At 37.7% G+C, this 21,692-nt stretch overlaps 1 protein-coding gene across 1 annotated transcript in view; it reads right to left on the bottom strand.

The window, feature by feature from the left end:
- LOC149566194 (uncharacterized) overlaps window positions 1-21,692 on the bottom strand; it is a 181,313-nt gene that overhangs the window by 20,904 nt on the left and 138,717 nt on the right. Inside the window, exon 6 of the mRNA XM_089819618.1 lies at window positions 15,436-15,507. Coding sequence (XP_089675744.1) covers window positions 15,436-15,507 — 72 coding nt within the window. The remainder of the gene's footprint in view (window positions 1-15,435; window positions 15,508-21,692) is intronic.

Genomic DNA, 21,692 nt, shown 5'->3' with positions numbered 1-21,692 from the left:
AATGGAGGCTGTACGATAGGGGAAGAAGGTAGTACGGTCATATAATAGGCCGTACGATCATGGGGGGAGGCACAACGAGTTGTGGTAATGTGATTTGCAGGGTAGGGCAGATAGATCGAAGGATGCAGCAGGGAAACACACCAAGAATGATGGAAATCACGATGTTGCACGAACACACGAATCAATGACAAACACAGTAGACCAAAATATTCACCACATTGATAAGAATTGCAAATAGTGAGAGCACTCCAAATTGCTGGATACAAATCAATTGAACATCGACGGAATAGGGTGAGGGTTGAATCCCACCGAAACCGTGCCAGCCAAATAGGGAAGGCCTTTCACTTCCGAAATGGCGAACAATGCCGAACTCCAATGGGAATCCACAGTACAGAAAGATATAATCCAAAAGCATACCTATAGACTACTACGAGCCATGCTTAAATACCCGTCGGAAAAAGCTTTCCGAGGGTGTACAAAGTTAGCCGACAGTGACACAAACTACAAAAACTAAATAAAAATGGGTCCAAGATAAAATAAATCAATTAGCCCATTACAAAGATTAAATGAGTACATTTATTTTATGATGGGGACATTACAATCCTCCCGTCCCAAAATTTGCTTGTCCTCAAGCAAGTGCAGTGCCGAGTGCTGGAAGATGTGTTCACCTTCCCACGTTGCGTCGTCCAGCAGTAGATGTCGCCAACGTACCAAGTACTCTTTGACGGTTTGGTTCCGAAGGACCTTTTCACGCACTTCAAGAATCTCAGCAGGTTCTAGAATGAGTTTCCCCTCCTCATTAAGTGGTGGAAGGTCAGTAGTGACGGTAATGTTTTGCCCGATAGCCTTCTTCAGACAGGAGACATGGAAGACATTGTGAATGTGGCTACCCTTCGGAAGCTCCAGTTCGTACGCTACCTCACCAATGCTACGGATCACGCGGTAGGGACCATAAAATCGTGGCTTCAGTTTCTCCTTCCCTATTCCCTTTAATGAGGATTGCCGATATGGCTGAAGCCGGAGATAGACCAGATCCCCCACTTCAAAACTCCTCTCTATCTGATGTCTGTCGGCGTACACCTTCTGTCGGTTTTGTGCCTGCTGTAGGTTTTCTTTCAAGCTCCTTAGAATGTCCTGTCCCTCCTTAAACCAATCCTTCGCCCTTGGAGCACGGTTGTCGCGTAGAACTGTATCGATGAAGGAGAATGGTTGATGCCTGTACAGAGCTTTGAACGGCGCCATCGCAATCGACATGTGATATGTGGTATTGTAGCAATACTCCCCAAGATGGATCCATTTTACCCACGCGCATTGTTGTGCCTAGACGTAGTTCCGTAGGTAGCTTTCAAGCCATTTGTTCACAATTTCCGTTTGACCATCTGTCTGCGGGTGGTAACTTGTGCTCGGTGATAATTCAGTCCCTGCCATCCGAAATATTGCTATCCGGAAGATATTGACAAATCATCCATCCCGATCACTGACAATGTTTCAAGGTAACCCATGCAGGCGACAGACTTCTCAGAAAAATAGTTCAACAACTTGTATAGCCTGAAGGTCCGAGGGAATGGCAAAGAAGTGAGCATACTTTGTCAGTCTGTCAACCACCATGAAGATGCTGTCCTTTCTGTTCACCTTGGGAAGACCTGTTATGAAGTCCATTGATATACTTTCCCACTTATGTTTGAGAATCGGCAAAGGCTATAACAGTCCGACAGGAAGAGTGTGTTCGTACTTGTTTTGTTGGCAAATCATACATTCTCTAACATGCTGCAACACATCCCCTTTCAGTCCCTTCCATGAAAATCTCTCCCGAACATTCTGTAGGTTTTAAGGAAGCCGAGATGTCCAGCCAGAGGGGAGTCGTGCACCTCCTTCAAGATCTTCCACTTCAGTTTGGATTTTGGTACCATGTATATCCGGTCTTTATAGTAGATGATATCATCCACCACTTTGTACCGATCATCATGGATGTGGCCATCCATTATCTCATAGGCAAATGTATTCTTGGAATATCCTACCAATAGTTGCACCTTCCAGTCAACTGAGATCCAGTCTAGTGAGCAGATGGTGGGTTTTCTGGACAAGGCATCTGCAACAACATTGTTCTTCCCTTTTACATATTCAATGTCAAAATCCAAAAACTAAACTTTGCTTACCCACTTTTGCTGTCGTTCATTCAAGTCACGCTGCTCCAGGAAATATCTCAGGCTGTTGTGATCCATACGGACAACAAACTTGGCACCAACCAGATACTATCGAAACTTGGTCAATGCATGTACAATGGCCAACATTTCTTTATCATAAATAGAATACAAGCATTCTGCTAGTGTAAGCTTCCGGCTCTCATAGGTGATGGGGTGTTTGTCCTGCATCAGAACCACTCCAATGCCCCCCCCCCGGACGCGTCGCATTCCAAAACGAATGGTCGGGTGAAGTCAGGCAGTGCTAGAGCTGGCAAGTGTTCATGGCCTCTTTTAGCTTATCAAATCTGAGTTGTGCTTCTTCATTCCACTGGAAAGCCCCTTTTTCGTTAGATCCGTTAAAGGCGCACTGAGTTGAGAAAAACCTTTGACAAATCTTCTGTAGTAACTGCATAATCTTAAGAACCCTCGCAGATCCGTGAGTGATTTTGGGGGAGGCCAGTTGAGGATCGCCTGAATCTTTTCCTGATTCACTTGAACCTCGTATTGACTGACGACATGCCCCAGGTACAATATCTCTGTCATCCCAAACTCACATTTGGACTGTTTGGCAAATAGGGACTACTCCATGATACTCAGTACCTCGTTCAGATGCTTTAGGTGCTCCTCCCATGTCCTACTGTAAATAAGATCATCAAAAAATACCAATAGATATGCAACTGTCTGTTGAAGATGCAGTTCATGCACGACTGAAATGTGGCAGGTGCATTGGTCAGACCAAATGGCATGACCAGGAACTCATAGTGTCCGTAGTGGCAGCGAAAGGCCATTTTCTCCACATCTTCTTCCCTCATTCGGATCTGATGGTATCCAGAACGGAGATCTATTTTTGAAAAAAAAATCACGCCATGTAGTTCATCCAACAACTCATCTATCCTCGAGATGGGGTACCTGTTCTTTATTGTCTTTTTGTTCAGGGCGTGATAGTCCACACACATGCGCAACGTTTTGTCCTTCTTCTTGACCAACACCACGGATGATGCGAACGGGCTAAAACTGGGACAAATCCATCCCTTCTCAAGCAACTCCTGAATCGTCCATTTGATCTCATCCTTGAATTTCTTGGGGTGGTGGTACGGAGTGGTTATGATTGGTTTTGCCCCTGATTCCAACTCTATTGTATGTTCAGACCCCCGATGCAGTGGTATGCCAGGTGGAATATCCATGAAAACTTTTTCATGCTTACTTAAAATATCCTGAAGGTCATCATCCTGTGTAGGTGTTTGGTGCCCCTTCATAGGTTTCGCCGAGATAAAACAATGCACAACCCACTCAACATCATTGTGCCGCAAGACTGCCTCCATCCGATGCGCAGAAACTTCCTTCGGACTTTCATTTGCCATCCCCCGTAGGACAACCTTCTTTCCGTCAACCACAAAAGTGAAGTCCATTCTCTTGAAACTCTAAGTGTACTCATCAAGCGTCTCCATCCACTGTATACCAAGAATGACTTCCATGTCGGCAAGATTCACTATGAAAAAGTCCTCCATTACTGTGCGATTCGCCATCGTGATGCTCAATTGAGGAATAAGGTGCGTGCAGGGTAGGAAAGTCCCTCTAGAAACCTTGACCTGAAAGCTTGCTTCTGCTTTTGTAGGGAGACTTCTGCGTTTTACCAAGGATGAGTTTATGAAGTTCAAAGTAGCTCCACTATCCAACATTACCGTGACCCTTTGTCTTTGAAGGGTACCCCGTACGCGGAAAACTGTGCACCTCGGATTGCCTGCCAAAGCAATGGATCCCTCGCACTATATCAAGACGGCAATCCTCTCCGTTCTGTTTAAACTGGCCATGTTGGTGTCACCGCTAGGTTGGATATCTTCCACTAGCATTTCTTCTTGTCCCTGTTCGTCATCTTCATCGGACATTACCTCGATGTAATGGATCTTCCACTTCCCGAGGCATTAGTGGCCAAGCTCCCAAGGCCCCTTGCAATTGAAACACAACTTCTTCCTTCGGAGTTCTTGTCGAGATGCTTCATCCAATGATGGCTTCTTGGGCGGAGGTTTGTCTCTCGGAAACGTCAACGGTTTCAGATGTGAGTGACTTTGGAAGGATGAGGATGATGCCGACGACGATGCCATGCTTTGTGCCTTACTAATTGCTTCTGATAGGGTTGACGGATTGAATCCCTTCACCCAACCCTTCAGTTGTTCTGCCAACCCGTCCATGAAGAGCACGACCCGCCTTCTCTCGGAGATGTCCGTGACCAATACAGAAAGTCTCTGAAATTCTATAACGAATTGATCTACTGATCTAGTTTGCCTCAGTTGCGCCAAATCTTTGAAATTGAGTTTGGGGTCTTTTTCATCAAATCGTTCTATTAATCTCTCCATAAACTCCACATAGGTCTTAATTTGATCATGCCCTAGTGTGATCATGCCATGGTGCCACCATTCGTGTGCAACGCCCTCCAAGTGCAACGCGACAAATTTGATTGCTTCTTCTTCAGGCATAGGATTTAGCTGGAAGTAGGTGTCGGCTTTCATCACCCACGCCTGTGCTAAAATGGAGCCCAAACCATCAAATGGAGATAGGTTCACCTTACTAAGTGTGTTAGCTGAGGGTGTGGTTTACCCAATACTAAGTCCGCACTGTGCCCATTTTGTTCCCCAAATATTTAGTTCTCTGCCAACTTCTTGAGGGTTTCCTCCATGAGTCGCTGCATATCCATGATCTGTGCCTGATTCAGGGCAAGTTCCCTCAGAAGTGCCACAAATTTGGCGCCGGTCGGTTCTCGTTCGTCAGCCATTCGATCAACGGAATGTGTCATTCTCTTCCAACTATAAACTCTCATTCACTTTTCACAGGTTGGCAAGATTGAAGGCTCTGATACCACTATAATGTTCCCACGTCCCTCTTGATCAAGAAATTCCTGAACAATGCAGGCCGTACAGCAATTTACCAGGTGGTCAATGTATGAAGAATGAAGATGGGGTATGGACACAAGACCAGATGACCGTACAGTGGATGCAGAGAAGAGAGAATACGACTAAGGAGTCCATACGCTGCAGAATAATGCTCAGGGAAAGGTCGTACAGTGTGCCAATAAGAGTCGTACAATGGAACTTGAATGGTCATACAGTATTGAGGGGCAATCCATACAGTGATGGTAGCTGATTCGTACGGTGACTACAGATGCCATACGGTGTTCACTAAATCCATACGGTGAGTAAAGTTTTTGAATGGTGTATTAAAGTGTTCGTACGGCTATGCAGGGTAACATGGAATGATGAATGGAGGCCGTACGATAGGGGAAGAAGGCAATACGGTCATTTAATAGGTTGTGCGGTCATGGGGGGAGGCACAACGAGTTGTGGTAATGTGATTTGTAGGGTAGGGTGGATAGATCAAAGGAACGCAGTAGGGAAACATGCCAAGAATGATGGAAATCACGATGTTGCACGAACACACGAATCAATGACAAACACAGTAGACCAAAATATTCACCAAATTGATAAGAATTGCAAATAATGAGAGCACTCCAAGTTGTAGGATACAAATTAGTTGAACATTGACAGAATAGGGTGAGGGTTGAATCTCACCGAAACCGTGCCAGCCAAATAGGGAAGGTCTTTCACTTCCGAAATGGCGAACAATGCCGAACTCTAATAGGAATCCGTAGTATAGAAAGATATAATCCAAAAGCATACCTACAGACTACTACGAGCTGTGCTTAAATACCTGTCGGGAAAAGCTTTTTGAGGGTGTACAACGTTAGTCAACGGCGACACAAACTATGAAAACTAAATAAAAATGGGTCCGAGATAAAATAAATCAATCAACCTATTACAAAGATTAAATGAGTACACTTATTTTATGACGGGGACATTACAATTTTGAACATTGGAAGAATTTTTTCCTTCCTCATCTTTTCATCACTGGCCTTCTGAGACTGCATGCACTAGATATGAGAGTCGTCAGCTATGTCTTCTTCCTTTTCTTGGAAGAGAATAGCAAGATCACCAACATTGGATACAAGATGCTTCACTGTTTCCTTGCTAATGGTGCTTCAATTGCAAGCTTCTTAGATGGTGAAGCCAACTTTTGTTGATTCCCAACAATAGCACTATGAGGAAAAGTTGGAAGAGACCTCCTTTGTACATCTTCGTAGAACATGCCTTGACCTATTTACTTTTTGAGGGCAAGCAACTCATTTGCTAACCTTTACACTGCAGGATTTGTCCTTGTGCTAGAAGAAAATGAATTACAAGAATAATGACTTCAAACCCATTTGCTTCGATTCTTATCTTTCTAGCAAGAATAAGATCATCTTCAATTTCAATTGCCAATGTCTGTGCAACTGCAATAGTAGCTGAGGCTTCTCTCCTTAATAGAAAAGTGACTTTAGGAATTTGAGCGTTGACAAAGAAACATTTCAAATTCGCAATTGTAGGTTGAGCAACAACTGGAACTCTTTGTGTCAATTTGTTGAAATGAGCAACAAATTCACGCATAGACACATGAGATGACTTCTTCAACTGAGCAAGTTGGGCCAACAATGAATGGGCATTTTCATGAGGCTTCAACCTTTCCTCAAACTTGGCTATGAGAGTAGCCCAGTTTGTGATAGTACATGGTGGTAAATGGTAAAACCAATCAGCAGACACGCCTTGTAGAGTATCCATGTACAACCTTATAGACACGTCCTCATATTCAATAGCATGAACACCGCATGCAATGTAGAAAGAAGCAATAGTCTCATCAGGGTGTTGTTCATCATCACCAAGGAACTTGGGAAAATTCTTTCACGATTAGTCAAGAAGATCATGTAAAGGCTGAGCTAGATTCAACTATCCAAAAGCATTTCCCCAAGGACCTTGGGCCATTTACATGTCCTTTGTAAATGCATGAAATAATTACAATGAATATTTACAATGAAAAAGGACACGGGTATGCTTCAAATGAAAGCATTAGGCTCTCAAATGTGCGTTGTATCCCTAAGAGAGTCGTCAAAAAAATGTTGGGTGGGTAATTTGCAACTGAGAGTTTTGGGTAAAATCCAATCACAAAATAGGTAGACCAGCTACAGCGTATGAGACCAAGTCTCTCCTATATTAAAGGGAGGGAAGGCTCCCCTTTCTCACTGTTCCTTGGATCAACTCAAGGTAAGCAAGAAGTTGAGAGATTTTGTAAGGGGTGTTACTAATATTCTTTTCTCTTAACTTTCAAGAAAGAATCCACTTACCCATGGAGCAAGTAATAGGCAAGATGAAATCTCTAACTACACTTCTATCTAGTAGCCGGAAACAGTGATACCGATAAACCAACACCAACTCAAAGGCTAATTAAAAGCATACCAGTTTGGCTCTAAGTCTTGTTTGTCTAATTTATAAGAAAAATCACTACCATTGGGGTGCAAAGACTTCTAAAAGTAGATGATTTTTATTCTATAAGAAAAACCTATAACATTGGTGTGCAAAGACTTACAAAAGTAGGGAAATTCTAACTATTTTTTGTGAATTTGAGATGGTTAAACAAGCTATAGTCAAAGCTTCTAATCTATGTATTACGACAACCGCTCTCAGTCAAAGCTTCGGCTTCGATTACTTCTAAACTCACTACGATCTATTATTGAACACACAATAAACATGAATCAAAGACAATAGGCACAAATTAAAATCAAAGCTTCAAATCCAATCGCTTCTTTTATTCACTTTTCTCCCAAATTGGTACTACACAAGTCTAGCAGAGCTTTCTTGCATACAAAAAAAGATGATTTTACAATGAGGGGGCACTCCTTTATATAGGCAAAGGAGTTGAGAAAAAAGAGGAAAAAGTGGGAGCAACTCAACTAACTTTGACCCGGTCTAACTAACAAGAGAAATTATTGGATTACATGTCCTTACACATGTAAATCGTATTACACATAGTTTGCAAACTCTCCAAGTACTCTTAGAGTTGCCAAGTACTCCCAAGTTTTCTTGCTGGGCGAGTACTCACAAGTTTAACTCTCACGTATTTATACATATAAAAAAATGTAGGTAAAAAATGTTGATGCAGGGAAAACATTGGATTAGATGCATTTTTCACATCATTTTAGTGCTATAAAACTACACATTTTCTCTATTAAAATGTCAATTACTAATTTAATACATTTTGTAATTGTATTCTACAAAAAAAAAAAATTGTTCCTTTAAGAGATTTTAAATTTTTTTACTTTCTAAGTTGTCGAGTTTTCCCTGAATTTTTGTTGAGTATATGCTGATTTTTTTCCTAGTTGAAAATTTTGGGCTTGCCAAGTACTCTATGAGTCTGAGTCTGCAAACTATGGTATTACATGTAATTACACAATTTTATGCAATACATCCTCTTCAATGACAAACATGAAAGAAGAAGAAGAAAGACAACAGAGAAATGAAACAATCCTAGGGATTGTTCTGAAGGGCTTTGTACTTGGTGATGCTATCCTAGATGATCACAGGATTGGGAGTTCCTATATTTTGTGCCACTGCATTCACCTTGATAACCATGGTGTTGAGTCTTTTGATAGCCTCTAATTCTCTTTGATGAATTGTCCGTTGTCATTTGAAATCTTGATGTGATCAAGCTTTTTCTCGTTCAAGTTGTCGTGAATTCTCCTTTGTAAATTGGCACATCCTGGAATCTCTGACACTTTGAAAACCTTCTTGACAATGTCCCGATGTAAACTTGGAATAGCTTTCCATCAGAACTTTTAAGTTTTTTCTTTTTCTCTTCTTTTTTTGAAGCAAAGTACTTGGTGCATTCCCACACGAACTCAAGTTCTCGGACAACCATTTAGAAAATGAATATCAAATGAATTACTGCTTCTTGAGAATCAAAGCATGTCTTCTTCACTTGATGTATTCATTCTTAATAGAATTCTAGTATATCTTGACTTGTCATATTGCTACCAAGATTTAACTGTGTGATTTTGAGTCAAACTCATTGACCCATGTTTCATGAGTAGTTATTCAACATAAATCCATATCTTGTGAGAATAAATGGAACACTTAGCACTCATTGGATCTAGGTGATGCTCACAAGGGTGAAGCACTGGGACTTCCCTGGAGGTCACCCATCCCAGTACTACTCCAACCTGAGAGCATTTAACTATGGAGTTTCCTCCATGGTTAAACCCAAAGCTTGCAACCCCATTTGCAAAACCTTTGCCAAGTGTTGTGCCTTATGAACCATGCCTTATGAACTTATCAATTGATGAGCTTCAGAGGCTTTCTAATGAATGGTTCATAAGGCACAACACTTCGTGAAGGTTTTGCAAATGGGGTTGCAAGCTTTGGGTTAAACCATGGAGGAAACTTCATAGTTAAGCGTGCTTAGGCTAGAGTAGTATTGGGATGGGTGACCTCCTCGGAAGTCTCGGTGCTTCACCCCTATGAGCATCACCTAGATCCAATGAGTGCTAAGTGTTCCATTTATTCTCACGAGAGATGGATTCATGTTGAATCACTACTCATGAAACATGAGTCAATGAGTTTGACTCAAAATCAAATAGTTAAATCCTAATAGAAATATCACAATTTGACTTGCTATGGAAATTATCTCCTACTTATCAATTGATGAGCTTAAGGGGCTTTCTAATGAATGGTTCATAAGGCACAACACTTGGTGAAGGTTTTGCAAATGGGCTTGCAAGCTTTGGGTTTAACCATGGAGGAAACTCTGTAGTTAAGCGCGCTTAGGCTGGAGTAGTATTGGGACAAGTGACCTCCCGGGAAGTCCCGATGCTCCACCCTTATGAGCATCACTTAGATATAATGAGTTCTGAGTGTTCCATTTATTCTCACGAGAGATGGATTCATGTTGAATCACTACTCATGAAACATGGGTTAATGAGTTTGACTCAAAATCACACAGTTAAATCCTGATAGCAATATCACAATTTGACTTGCTATGGAAATTATCTCCTACTTATCAATTGATGAGCTTAAGGGGCTTTCTACTGAATGGTTCATAAGGCACAACACTTGGTGAAGGTTTCACAAATGGGGTCGCAAGCTTTGGGTTTAACCATGGAGGAAACTTTGTAGTTAAGCGTGCTCAGGCTGGAGTAATACTGGGACGGGTGACCTCCCAGGAAGTCTCGATGCTTCACCCCTGTGAGCATCACCTAGATCCAATAAGTGCTAAGTGTTCCATTTATTCTCACAAGAGATGGATTCATGTTGAATCACTACTCATGAAACATGGGTCAATGAGTTTGACTCAAAATCACACAGTTAAATCCTAATAGCAATATCACAATTTGACTTGCTGTGGAAATTATCTCCTACTTATCAATTGATGAGCTTAAGGGCTTTTCTAAAGAATGGTTCGTAAGGCACAACACTTGGTGAAGGCTTTGCAAATGGGGTTGCAAGCTTTGGGTTTAACCGAGGAAACTCAGTAGTTAAGTGTGCTCAAGCTGGAGTAGTATTGGGATGGGTGACCTCCCGGGAAGTCCTGGTGCTTCACCCCTGTGAGCATCACCTAGATCCAATAAGTGCTAAGTGTTCAATTTATTCTCACAAGAGATGGATTCATATTGAATCACTACTCATGAAACATGGGTCAATGAGTTTGACTCAAAATCACAGTTAAATCCTGATAGCAATATCACAATTTGATTTGCTGTGGAGATTATCTCCTACTTATCATATCGTGACTTGCTGCAACATGAAAGTTTCAATGGGATTGAATCCATCATCGGAAGATATGGATTTTGACTGCATGAGAATATTGGCAAAATAGATCTCTGAGGAATAGCATATTCGGAGTATTGATTACAAACTCATGGAACATATGCAATGAATTGGATGTGATATGGAAAGTTCATGCGGAGGCCTAAAATGGGAGTTAGAAAGATGGATGGCATGTAAATGTGTATTGGAAAAGGATGAGTTCTTATAAAGATGCCTTGAGGAATGAAGGCTAGGTGCATGGGAATGTGTGTAAATGGTAACTTTTGACTTTAAAAGTGTGATCTTTAGTCAAAAACTGGTTTTGTGAATCTTGTTACACGTAAGGGAATTTTCATGTAATCATGACATGTGATTGGGTTAGGAGAGTGAGATGCGAAGCGTTATGATATGTAATAATGGACGTGAAATGAGATGTTCAAGCTCTTGAAAAAGCACTTGCAATTTCTTCAAAATGAAGAGAAACAAGAGAGAAAACAAAAATGCAAAGAAAACAAGCACATACCTTCGGTTTGACACTCAAACAGGTCAAGAGACAAGTGGTTTTATAATGCAGTTTCAAATTTGGAGTTTGGGAAAATCCAAAAATGTGAAAATGAGAGTGTACATCATATTTAAAGGAAAAATACACTTTTCATGGCATGTCTATCAACAAGTGTAATATATCAAGCTAAAATGTGTAAGAAAATGGCAAGATAAGTATGAATTAATAAACAAAATTGAAAATGTCCACTTATTGTTAATGATCCAAAAACGAAGGAGGAAGACAATCTAACTTTGAAAAGTTCCAAAACAAACTTTTATTTCTTCCAACTTTGAATAAGCAATAATAAATGAGCTACAAAAGAGGCATTTTTCATGCCCAATCCCAAAAACGTGGTCAACAATGATCAATATGCATGGAGCGGTTTTGGTAAAATGCATATGTTAAACCCGTTTTTGATAAAAACATTGTTTGCAGAGGGCATTACAAGGAATGTTTTTATCTTTGGAATGCAAAAATGTGAGCCTCAATGTCATACACAATGATCAAAACTCCAAATTGACTCTTCCTTTGGCAAAAACCTGGGTTCTAATGGCATGAAAAGAAACGTTTTTTGCAAGAGAAAACAATGCCTAAAGCATGAGAATGCAAAAATGCCCCTAGAGGAGAATATTTCAAGAATTTTCATGGAGACAACTGGTTTCTACATGGAAAAACGTGGATTTGGAGAGCATATGCATGGGTCTAAGAGTTCTCAAGAGGCAATAACATGTATTGACAAAGTTCAAATGCACTCTTGAGGTGCATATGCATGTTTTAAAAATATGCATATTGGAAAAAAACATGGTCTTGGGATGCAAGAGCACTTTTTAAAACATGTAAATGTGTTGGCCTTTTGTTGAACGCACTCTTAGAGTGCATATGCATGTTTTGAAAACATGAAATATGCTTGACTCATTCTTGGGAGGTCACTGCATATTTTAAATCAAAGGCGTTTACATGCTTTTAATTCAAAAGCTCACTTTCTAGATGCATTTGCATTTTTTTAAATATGCAAATAAGTCTAAAGTTAAAATTGCACAACTTAAGTGATTTAAATAAGCACATGTTTATTTATTTTTTGATAAAATATTACTTAGTAGGTCATAAATAATATTGACACTATGTTTTATCATGTAGTATACAAATATTAGTTAAAAAGTAATATTTACTAGGTTATTTCAATTTAAAACTCAAAATTAAATTAACCTATACAGTTTATATAGTCGCTTAAGTGAAAAATCAAAGAGTAACTCAACTTAAAAACATAACATAAAGTGCTCTATAGTTATTTTAAGTGGAAAATTAAATGATAAAGTAAGCTAAAAACATAACATAAAGTGTATTTAAGTTATATTTTTCAAAATGTGAATGTCAACTTCAAAATATAGCACGATTTTTTAAATCATGCAGTTGCACCTGGAGAGTCCACCTTTTGGGCACTAAAATGGTCATATGTTTTGATTGCCAACTTCGAGTAAGCCCTAAGATTGATCGAATCGAAGGGAAAACCGAAAGCAATGACTTGAGCAAAGCTAAAGGACCAAAAGCCAACAAACACACACTCAAAAACGAGAAAAAGGACGTTGAAAGCTTCAAAAATCAAGCATAGGCTCAACAAAAGAAAAACTAACAAGACTTGCAGAAAGCCTTCAGTAAAAAGATTCATTATATCAATTGGAATCGATTGGTTGATCAATACTAACCAATTAAATAATGATCTAACTCAAGGAAATGTGAAACCAAGTTGAAAAGTTTCATATTGTTACCTGCATTTTGTGGTGACAAAATGCATGACAACAATTATGAAGTCATATCATCTATCGAAATGTATCATGATTACAAGCATTTGATGATTAGTAAAGAACAAGTCTTCCAACAACTCATGAAAGACGCGAAGGCAACAATAATGAAGATAAGTGAGCAAGAAGACATGATCAACGAATGTTACAAGAACCTAACATTTGGAATTATTACTGAGAACGGAGAATTGAAGAAAGAAGAGGATTTTGTTATAGGGTTCACTAAAGCAATTCGCTTACAGCTTGAAGCGGATAATTTCAATCTTAGTGTAATAAACGCATTTGCTAGCTAGAAGTTTCACTAGATGAACTACAGAGTAAAAAAGGATATTTTAGAAGCAACAAGTACATATCGAAAGATCATAATGGTTGTTGAGTACACTAGTGAGCTCGATGTCGAAGTTGTTTATAACTCACTATAGAAATTTGCATAAATTGTTGAGACTTTGTGAAAATTTCAATTTTTCATATGCTTTGAGTAGAATAGCAGTAGGAAAGCTACATGTAAAGAGCCTCTATGTTGTAAGCACAGGATAACATGCACCTGTACAACCAGCTCATGTAGCTACGTCGCACTCGTATTGGGCATGCAACTTTGAATAAAGTCAAAGTAGTTAGTTAGAGATAAGCAAGGTGGTTGAAGTTGTTCCAACTTTTCATCCACCTTCCTCTTCATTTTTCCTATATAAAAGGGAGCTCATTGTAAATAATTATCTTTGGCTGGGCTTGTGACTTGAAGGCTTTGTATTTCTTGTTGCAAATCTTTGAAGTGAATAAAGAAGCAAGTTTTTCCCAAAATTAGTCTTATGAGGCTTGGAATCAATCTTTATTTCTTATTTTGCATTGATTAATTTGTCTTTGTTACTTCTCCCTTGGTGAAGCATTTGAGTATTTAGTGTTGTTTTTGAAAGACTTTGAGCTTTCATAAACAAGATTAATATAGTTTGATAGTGGCTGCAAGTATTAGGATTTAAACACTTTGAGCTTTACTTCTTAGTATATTATTTCATATTAGAAAGTTGGGTAAAGACTTTGAGCTTTGTTAGTTGTTCGCCCTTTTGTTTCAAGAAGGTTGCTTGTAGGAGACTTTGGGTTCTTGCTATCAACCACACGAGTCAAGTTATAACTGTTGTCTTAAGGTTGTTCTTATGTCAACTTTTAAGCCACACGTATTCCCATAGCCATAGATTCCTTATGTTAAAATTGCAAATAGTAGTTGTTAGCATAAGATCATTCCTAAATGAAGAGGAATTGATCCAGCGAACCACCAATTTGTTAATTTCAGTTAGGTCTCTGTTGTAGTCACCTACAATAAGAAGGGAACCTCCCTTATTGCTGAGAGGAAAGATTTATCTCACTACAACGTTGCCTAAAGTTCTCATTTTGTAAGTTGTGGTTATAGTGGCTTACAAAATATTTAGCCAACAGAACTAATCAAGAAATAACGAACAAATAGTAATTTCATGCATGCATCTCATCCTTAACATAATGTAAACAAGTTTACGCAAAAACAAAAATAGACACATACTCAAGTATGTACGCATACTCTTAAATCATAAAAGTTTAGACATACTTTTCTCCTAAATTGTACACATAAGAGTGTGTCTCTAATTCTTTATGTATGCATAAAATATTTCCTATTCCCTTAATTTTACTCTGAGTTTGCAACCAAGAATTCACCCAAATTAGACTGCAACAAAAATTTGCATTCTTCAAAGCCCTTTTGGCCAAAAAAGAGAGCAATCACTTCGAAGCATACATCCTCACTCCAACTGCAGTTAAATCTCTTTAATACATTGGGCAAAGATAAACTCCAAGGTTGTAACTACTCAAGCTAAAAGATGAGACCGATTTACTGTCAGGACTTAATAGTTTAATAGTAGAATTTCAATTAATTTTGCTTCTAAGGACCAACCATTATGCCTCATTAGTTGATATTTCTAGTAATCTACAAAAGAGTGATGGGGCTGGAAAATGATTTGCAAAGAATGCATGGATGTTTATATATTTGCATGATCTAAGCTTGTGATATATAGGACGACCTCAAAGATTTTCATTGGAAATATTTTAAGAAATTCAAGGAACTAGTCTGGCCTTTATGCTTTGGAAAACTGACAAAGTTTAACAAACTAGTTGCAATCTGAATTTCATCTGATTTGTGAATAAAAACAGAAGGTGATTATTCCAAATGAATAGTAAGAAAGGATCTAAATTGCAAAGCAAAGAACAAGTGAAACTAGATTACTTACCAGAGCAAGTATATTCTCCCTTATTATCCATGATGTGAGAAGAACAAATCCCAATGCCCCAATGCTGCGAACCTGTACATTCAATTAAATAATTATATTAAACTGCAAGAATTTATAATCAAATACAAAGGTTACAGTATGCATCTTATCTGTAAAGAAATTTAGAATTAAAGCATGAAATATTGACCTACTTTTCCGCGAGATTGAGAAACCACACTAAAAAAAGGGATTGAAAAAATCATCATCCTACAAGTAAAGACTAAGTCACAACATTTTGTGCATACCAACCATGAAGTTCATATTCTGACAAATTTTAATTTAAAAAAAAAAAAATTGACTAAATTCACCAATAGTTTGTACAGAAAATTGGCAAATTTTCCATTAAATTAAACATTCAGAAACAATTATTTTAAAGATTTCTTGACCTTTTTTTATTTAGAGAATATGTTTTTAGACCTCGTAAATCTACATGAAGAGAAATATGAAGGCTAACACAGCCATTACACGACTATTTCAAATTTGAATGGTGTGTCAGAGTGAGAAATATGCATCTAGGCAGTTGATGCGAAGGGCACCTCCGCATTTTGCAACGCGGATTGAAGACAGTTCTCTTCAAGTGCATTGTTGACCAATTATTAGCAATGGTTTTTTATTTTTTTATGCTTTGGTTTATATGTTTTTTTTTAAATGATAGATTTTATAACTTTATCATTTATTAATATTTATAACAAAAATTATAAACAATATCAAATTATATTAAAATTTATCTATAAATTTTGATATTATTAGTTCAAAAATGTTATATTTGATTACTAAGTTACCAGTTCGAGTTTAGTTCCAAGTTTGAAGTTTGAGAACCAGTTCGTTAGATGGGGTTCGTTACCCTTATGAAGTATGAGTTAAAATTAGAATAGCATAGTAGCATAAACACATTTAAACAACAAAAACACCATAACCATAAAACTTGTAATCATAGTGATCATACTATCATATAGTTCAAGTAACTAGTTCAACATCAAAGATTCAAAACATTAAAAATAAATCGTAGCATCAAGTTCACATATCATTGTTTTACGTTCATTGTTCAACTAATGGAATAAAAATCTATTAATATTCAAAGTTCTTCAATCTTCTTCTACTTCATCCTATTCTTCTCTCATATTAGTTAAGCTAAGGCCAATGGGATCAGCGGCAGCAGCAACAATGGTATGGCATCAAAGTCATCAAAATCATCTAGTGTAAGCCGACTAGTGGAAGCATCCAAGTCCACAACCTCTGCACCTACATCCATCTTCTTTGTCTCCCCTTTCTTTGTATTCTTTATTGTTGTACCAAAGAAGATGGAAGTTGAAATGCAGAAATACCAGGTTCTCTACTTTTTTTATTGCAACCTATTGCGCTTCACCAAGTGGACAAAATAATAGGTGCTCCAATTTCTTTCTGATGCAGAAAAACTAGCAACTTATAAAGACAACACATGGTAAACAATTAAAAAAGAATTAATTCAATCTTATAAAACAATTAAAACTACTTTTTAGTCATGATTATTTTGAAGATAAAGTGAGCTAAACTTTTTCAATAAAACTTACTTGTAATATAACTTTGATTGCAAGGGGCTGCAATTTTTGGAATCTTTGGCCATGGAGGTACCACCAACTATGAGCATCCTTCCTAAATTGATGACAAAGAGCATCATTACTTAGACCTCTAGCATTCACAAACTCTATGAGCTCATTCGTGATTACATCTTTCATATCATCATCAGGAAAGAGTCTTCTAATGTTACCTGGTACCCATCAAACACTTCTATATCTCTATAGGGTGGCACCCTTCCTGGTAGATTACAATATTGAGAGCTATAGACTTGGGCATCAAGGCATAGGCAAGCAAATCTAGTGGATGAGTCATTTTGTTCCATCTTTCAACAATAATTGCTTCCAATTGTTTGAAGAAGGTCTCTCATGGATCTTGCTCTCTGTCATTTATAATTTGCTTGATCTTCTCAAGCATTGATTCTATGCCATCATAGAACTCTCCAAGGCAAGGCCTATCCATGTTAGTGTACCTAAGCATGCTCATAATGGGCTCGGTGAACTTAAGGAGATATTCCACACATTCCCACCATGAGTCAGCCAATGCACTTTCATTTATTTCGTTTGCCCTATCAATGTTCTTTTGCTTCCATACACCCCAATTGTGGCTGATTACCATACCTTGAAGTGCCTCTTTCACTTGCACAAGTCATCTCAAGACGATTATATGTGATGCAAAATGGGTCTCAACAACCTGTAACATAAATTAGAACAAAAAACAACAACTATTAGATACATATTTTAGAGAAGCATATACATTGCACAAGGAAAATATGAAAAATCATAAATTGTCAAATATTAAAAATTAAATTACTAACTTGAGTTCAAGTTCATTTACCTTCAATAGCTACAATTTTGAGTAGTTTTTGAAAAGGGATTGATTCATGTGGTGATTTGTGACAAACATTTGGATGTCCTTAGCCTCTTCATACATTGTTTTGATCCAATCAATTTGGTTCCCAATCTTTTGCAGCGTAAGATTGAGTGGATGGGCCATAGAACGCATCCAAAAGATATGTTGATATCGCTCTTCAACCAACAAACCAACAACTCTCCAATCCTTTGCGTTGTCCGTTATGACTTGGACAACATTTCTAGCACCCACTTGTTCAATGGCCTCAATTAGGATATTAGCAATAAATGGCCCATCTTTTACTTGGCCCTCACAATCTACTAGTTTCAGAAACATTGCTCCTTTAGGGGACACCGCAAGGACATTGATCAAGAGACAATTCTTGGAATCCTTCCACCTGTCTGAAACAATTGTCACCACTGTCTCAACCCATGAGTCCATTTTGAGATTCAATTGATCTTCAATCAGCTGGACCTCTTGACCCAACAATGTGGTCCATACTTTCTCGAACCCGGGGCCACAATACCCTCTTGGAGCTTCATTGGCACCCCTTGACATGTCCTTCCAAAATGGAGAGTGAACAACATTAGAGGACAGCCCATCCGCATACAAGCATCTTCCCACCTTAATGTCAACAATTTCCTGACTCTTATTTTGAAAAGCAGTTTCTAGTGGTCCCCTTCTTTTGTCTGTAAGGGGTATAGATTCAGTCTAAGCGTCTACTATGGTATGAAGAAAGGGGTGGTCTTGTACCATAACATTTGGGGGCAGTTGCATTCCCTTTTCTCTTTTCTTACTTTTATTGCTACTGAGTTCGGTAGCCCTACATCCTTCTCTCTCTTCTACTACCTCATGCTCTTCAATATATTTTAACATGGTTTCATTTGGTATAGGGGCACCTTTTTTGCTAGGGCATTTCTCGACTCTTCCAGTGTATCCACACAAATGACCTACCACATGATAATAAGAACTATTTCTTTCTACACCACAACCTTGACATCTCCAACAAAATGCACCACCTCCTAGAAGGGGTCTTATAATATCTACATACTTCTATAGAGGAGAATCAGAATGTGGTTCTATTCTTTGTTTGGTATTGCCCACTGATGAAGAGGTAGATGCCATTTTGGTTCCTTTTCCTATGGCAAGAAATTGGATTCATGTTCATTTTATAATTTATATGCAAGAAAATGAAAAATTATGGAAAAAATGGAAAGATCTTATGAAGAATGAAAGAGAAATGGGAAAATAAAAAAACTAGAATAAAAAAAAAGAAAATAGAAAAAAAACGAATAGGGCACAAACACTTGAAGAACACCCACAAATCAATCTTCAAACTCCATCTTCCACAACCGTATTCTTGCTCAACCACTTATGTGCCCTTTCTTAAGACAAAATAACTTGTTTGGAATCATAAAATGAAAACGAGAGGCCACCAAAAGGAATTCATAACAGGGTTGTGGGTGCCAAAATAGTATTAAATTTTGCAAAAAAATCTATTCTTGCCCATCTGTGGGGCCTAGTAAATAGTGGGTTCAACCTTGGTTCGAATTTCCCAGCTTGGTTTTCTTGAGTTCGAACTAGTTTTGAACCCCATCGTAGAGTTCAAAAAATGGGACCCTGCTCAAACTAGAGTTCAAACTGGACCCGAACTTCGGACCAATTCGAACTTCTGTTGGTCAAAGGGGAGGGGTGGGAGGTACCATAGTAACTTAGTTTGACTAGTGTTGATTGTTAGATTAAAAAAATGGCATACTAACTTAAATTATATTATATTATAACTTTATTAAAGTAAATTTTAAAAACAATGAACATAGATAATATATGTTTAATAAAATATTATTTACAAATTGCATTTAATCTTTAGTTTTTAATAATAATATCTATATACTTTTATAATGGTTTCAAATTAATTTTATCAATGTTAATTATTTTCATACTTTTTTGGATATATTACTTATATTTAAAAATAAATAAAACTATATAAAGCAAATTTAATCCAAATTTTATGGTTGTCAAACTCAAACTCGAATTCAAACCTTGTGACTTAGACTAAATATATAAAGATAAAATTAAAAAATGGAAGAATTGGACCTACAATCGAAAGAAAAGCACAAATCATTCATCGGAGAAGCCACTTATGTGAGAGACCTGAAAGCCACATTAACCTCTGAAAATGTAGATTGAACTTTTAAGCACAGCGGTCTCAAACCACATAAACAACCACGAACAGCAAAACTAATTCACAAGTCTGTCTCTTGACTGAGCCCAAGCAAGTCCAAATGGGACAATCCAAGTTTCAGTCAACCTGAGAAAGGCATTGCCTGACATTCAAGCATAAAAAATTGATCTTATAGTGAGAATAAAAATTTATTTTCCTCAAGTAGCTCCAGTAGTATAGTGCATAATGCAGGAGAAGACATGTTTAGGGGAAATAATTAGATTTTTAAATCCTACTATTGACCAATTTATAGCAAAATGTAGTAATGATTTACAACTAAAATACCTATGACCAATCTTTCTCAATTTTTTGCTAGTGACCAATGCAAGAGAAGAGGCACAGCCACAGGTGGAGGCAGGTTTCATCTACATATTGCTATTGCCTGGACATATTTGAAGTTGAAGACAAGTGGAACCAATGTTATCTTTTCTTCTTCATGTTATTGATTATCCTGCCATCAATATCACTACGCACATAAGCGTGGAGTTGAATTACACTTTTGATATCTACTATTTATGTTAGCATGAATTGGTTTATATTTGAGTGTCTTTAAAGTAAGTTCTTTTTGTGTTTATATTTGGATGCCACCGTCCTTTCCAATTTTGATTTTCTTTTTCCAATTTTCAACCATTCCTGGCCAATGTTCTTTCTTGACTATGCCATTAGTTAATGAAATCCCCAACTATTTTGATGATAGTTTTTCTTTATTGAATCCCAGAATTATTTTTATTCTCTGTTGTGTTTATATTGGGTGCCTCCTCTATTTCTAATTTTCATTTTCTTTCTCCAATTTTCAAACATTCCCTGGCCAATGTTTTCTCTTGACCAGTACATTAATTAATGGAATTTCCCACTATTTTGATGGTAGTTTTTCATTATTGAATCCCAGAATTGTTTTTATTCACCATTGTATGTCTTTGCCCGTCTTGAAGAAAAATGTACTCAATCTCTTTGATTCATTGCCTAGATTTGTTTGAGCATTAATTTAGAACATTAGAATAAAAAGATCTGCCTCACATATGGTTGATGCTCCATACAATAAAGTATCATCAGCAAACATTTGCCATGAAAAGGAATTAAAATCTAACATGATCTTAATACCTTCCCAAAGCCCTTGTTCTTTTTGGTTGTTTATTGTTCTGCTTAGAGTGTCTACCATAATGATGAATAGAAAAGGAAAGAGGGGTCTCCCTGTATTATCTTTTTTGCTCCTCGGAGAATCCATATGCAAATCCATTTATCATTATAGAATATCTTGGTCTGCTTAGAGTGTCTACCATAATGATGAATAGAAAAGGAGAGAGGGGTCTCCCTGTATTATCTCTTTTGCTCCTTGAAGAATCCATATGCAAATCCTCTTATCATTATAGAATATCTTGGTGTGCAGATGCAACTAAATATCCATTTTAGCCATTCATCACTACATCCAATCTTATTCATAATTTCAACTTGCATTAAAAAACACCATCTTACTCTATTGTATACCTACTTATATCTAGTTTAACTAACATAACTTTCAAATTCGCTTTCCTTATTGAATGCAGGACTGTGTACTATTTTGATGCCATTTGTGATAATTCTGCCAGGTAGA

This window comes from Cupressus sempervirens, chromosome 3 (assembly GCF_028749045.1).
Source record: "Cupressus sempervirens isolate cs-2001-9-10 chromosome 3, ASM2874904v1, whole genome shotgun sequence".
In the NCBI taxonomy this organism is placed as follows: domain Eukaryota; kingdom Viridiplantae; phylum Streptophyta; class Pinopsida; order Cupressales; family Cupressaceae; genus Cupressus; species Cupressus sempervirens.
The sequence above is the reverse complement of the archived record's forward strand: the minus strand, read 5'-3'. Positions and strand labels throughout refer to the sequence as shown.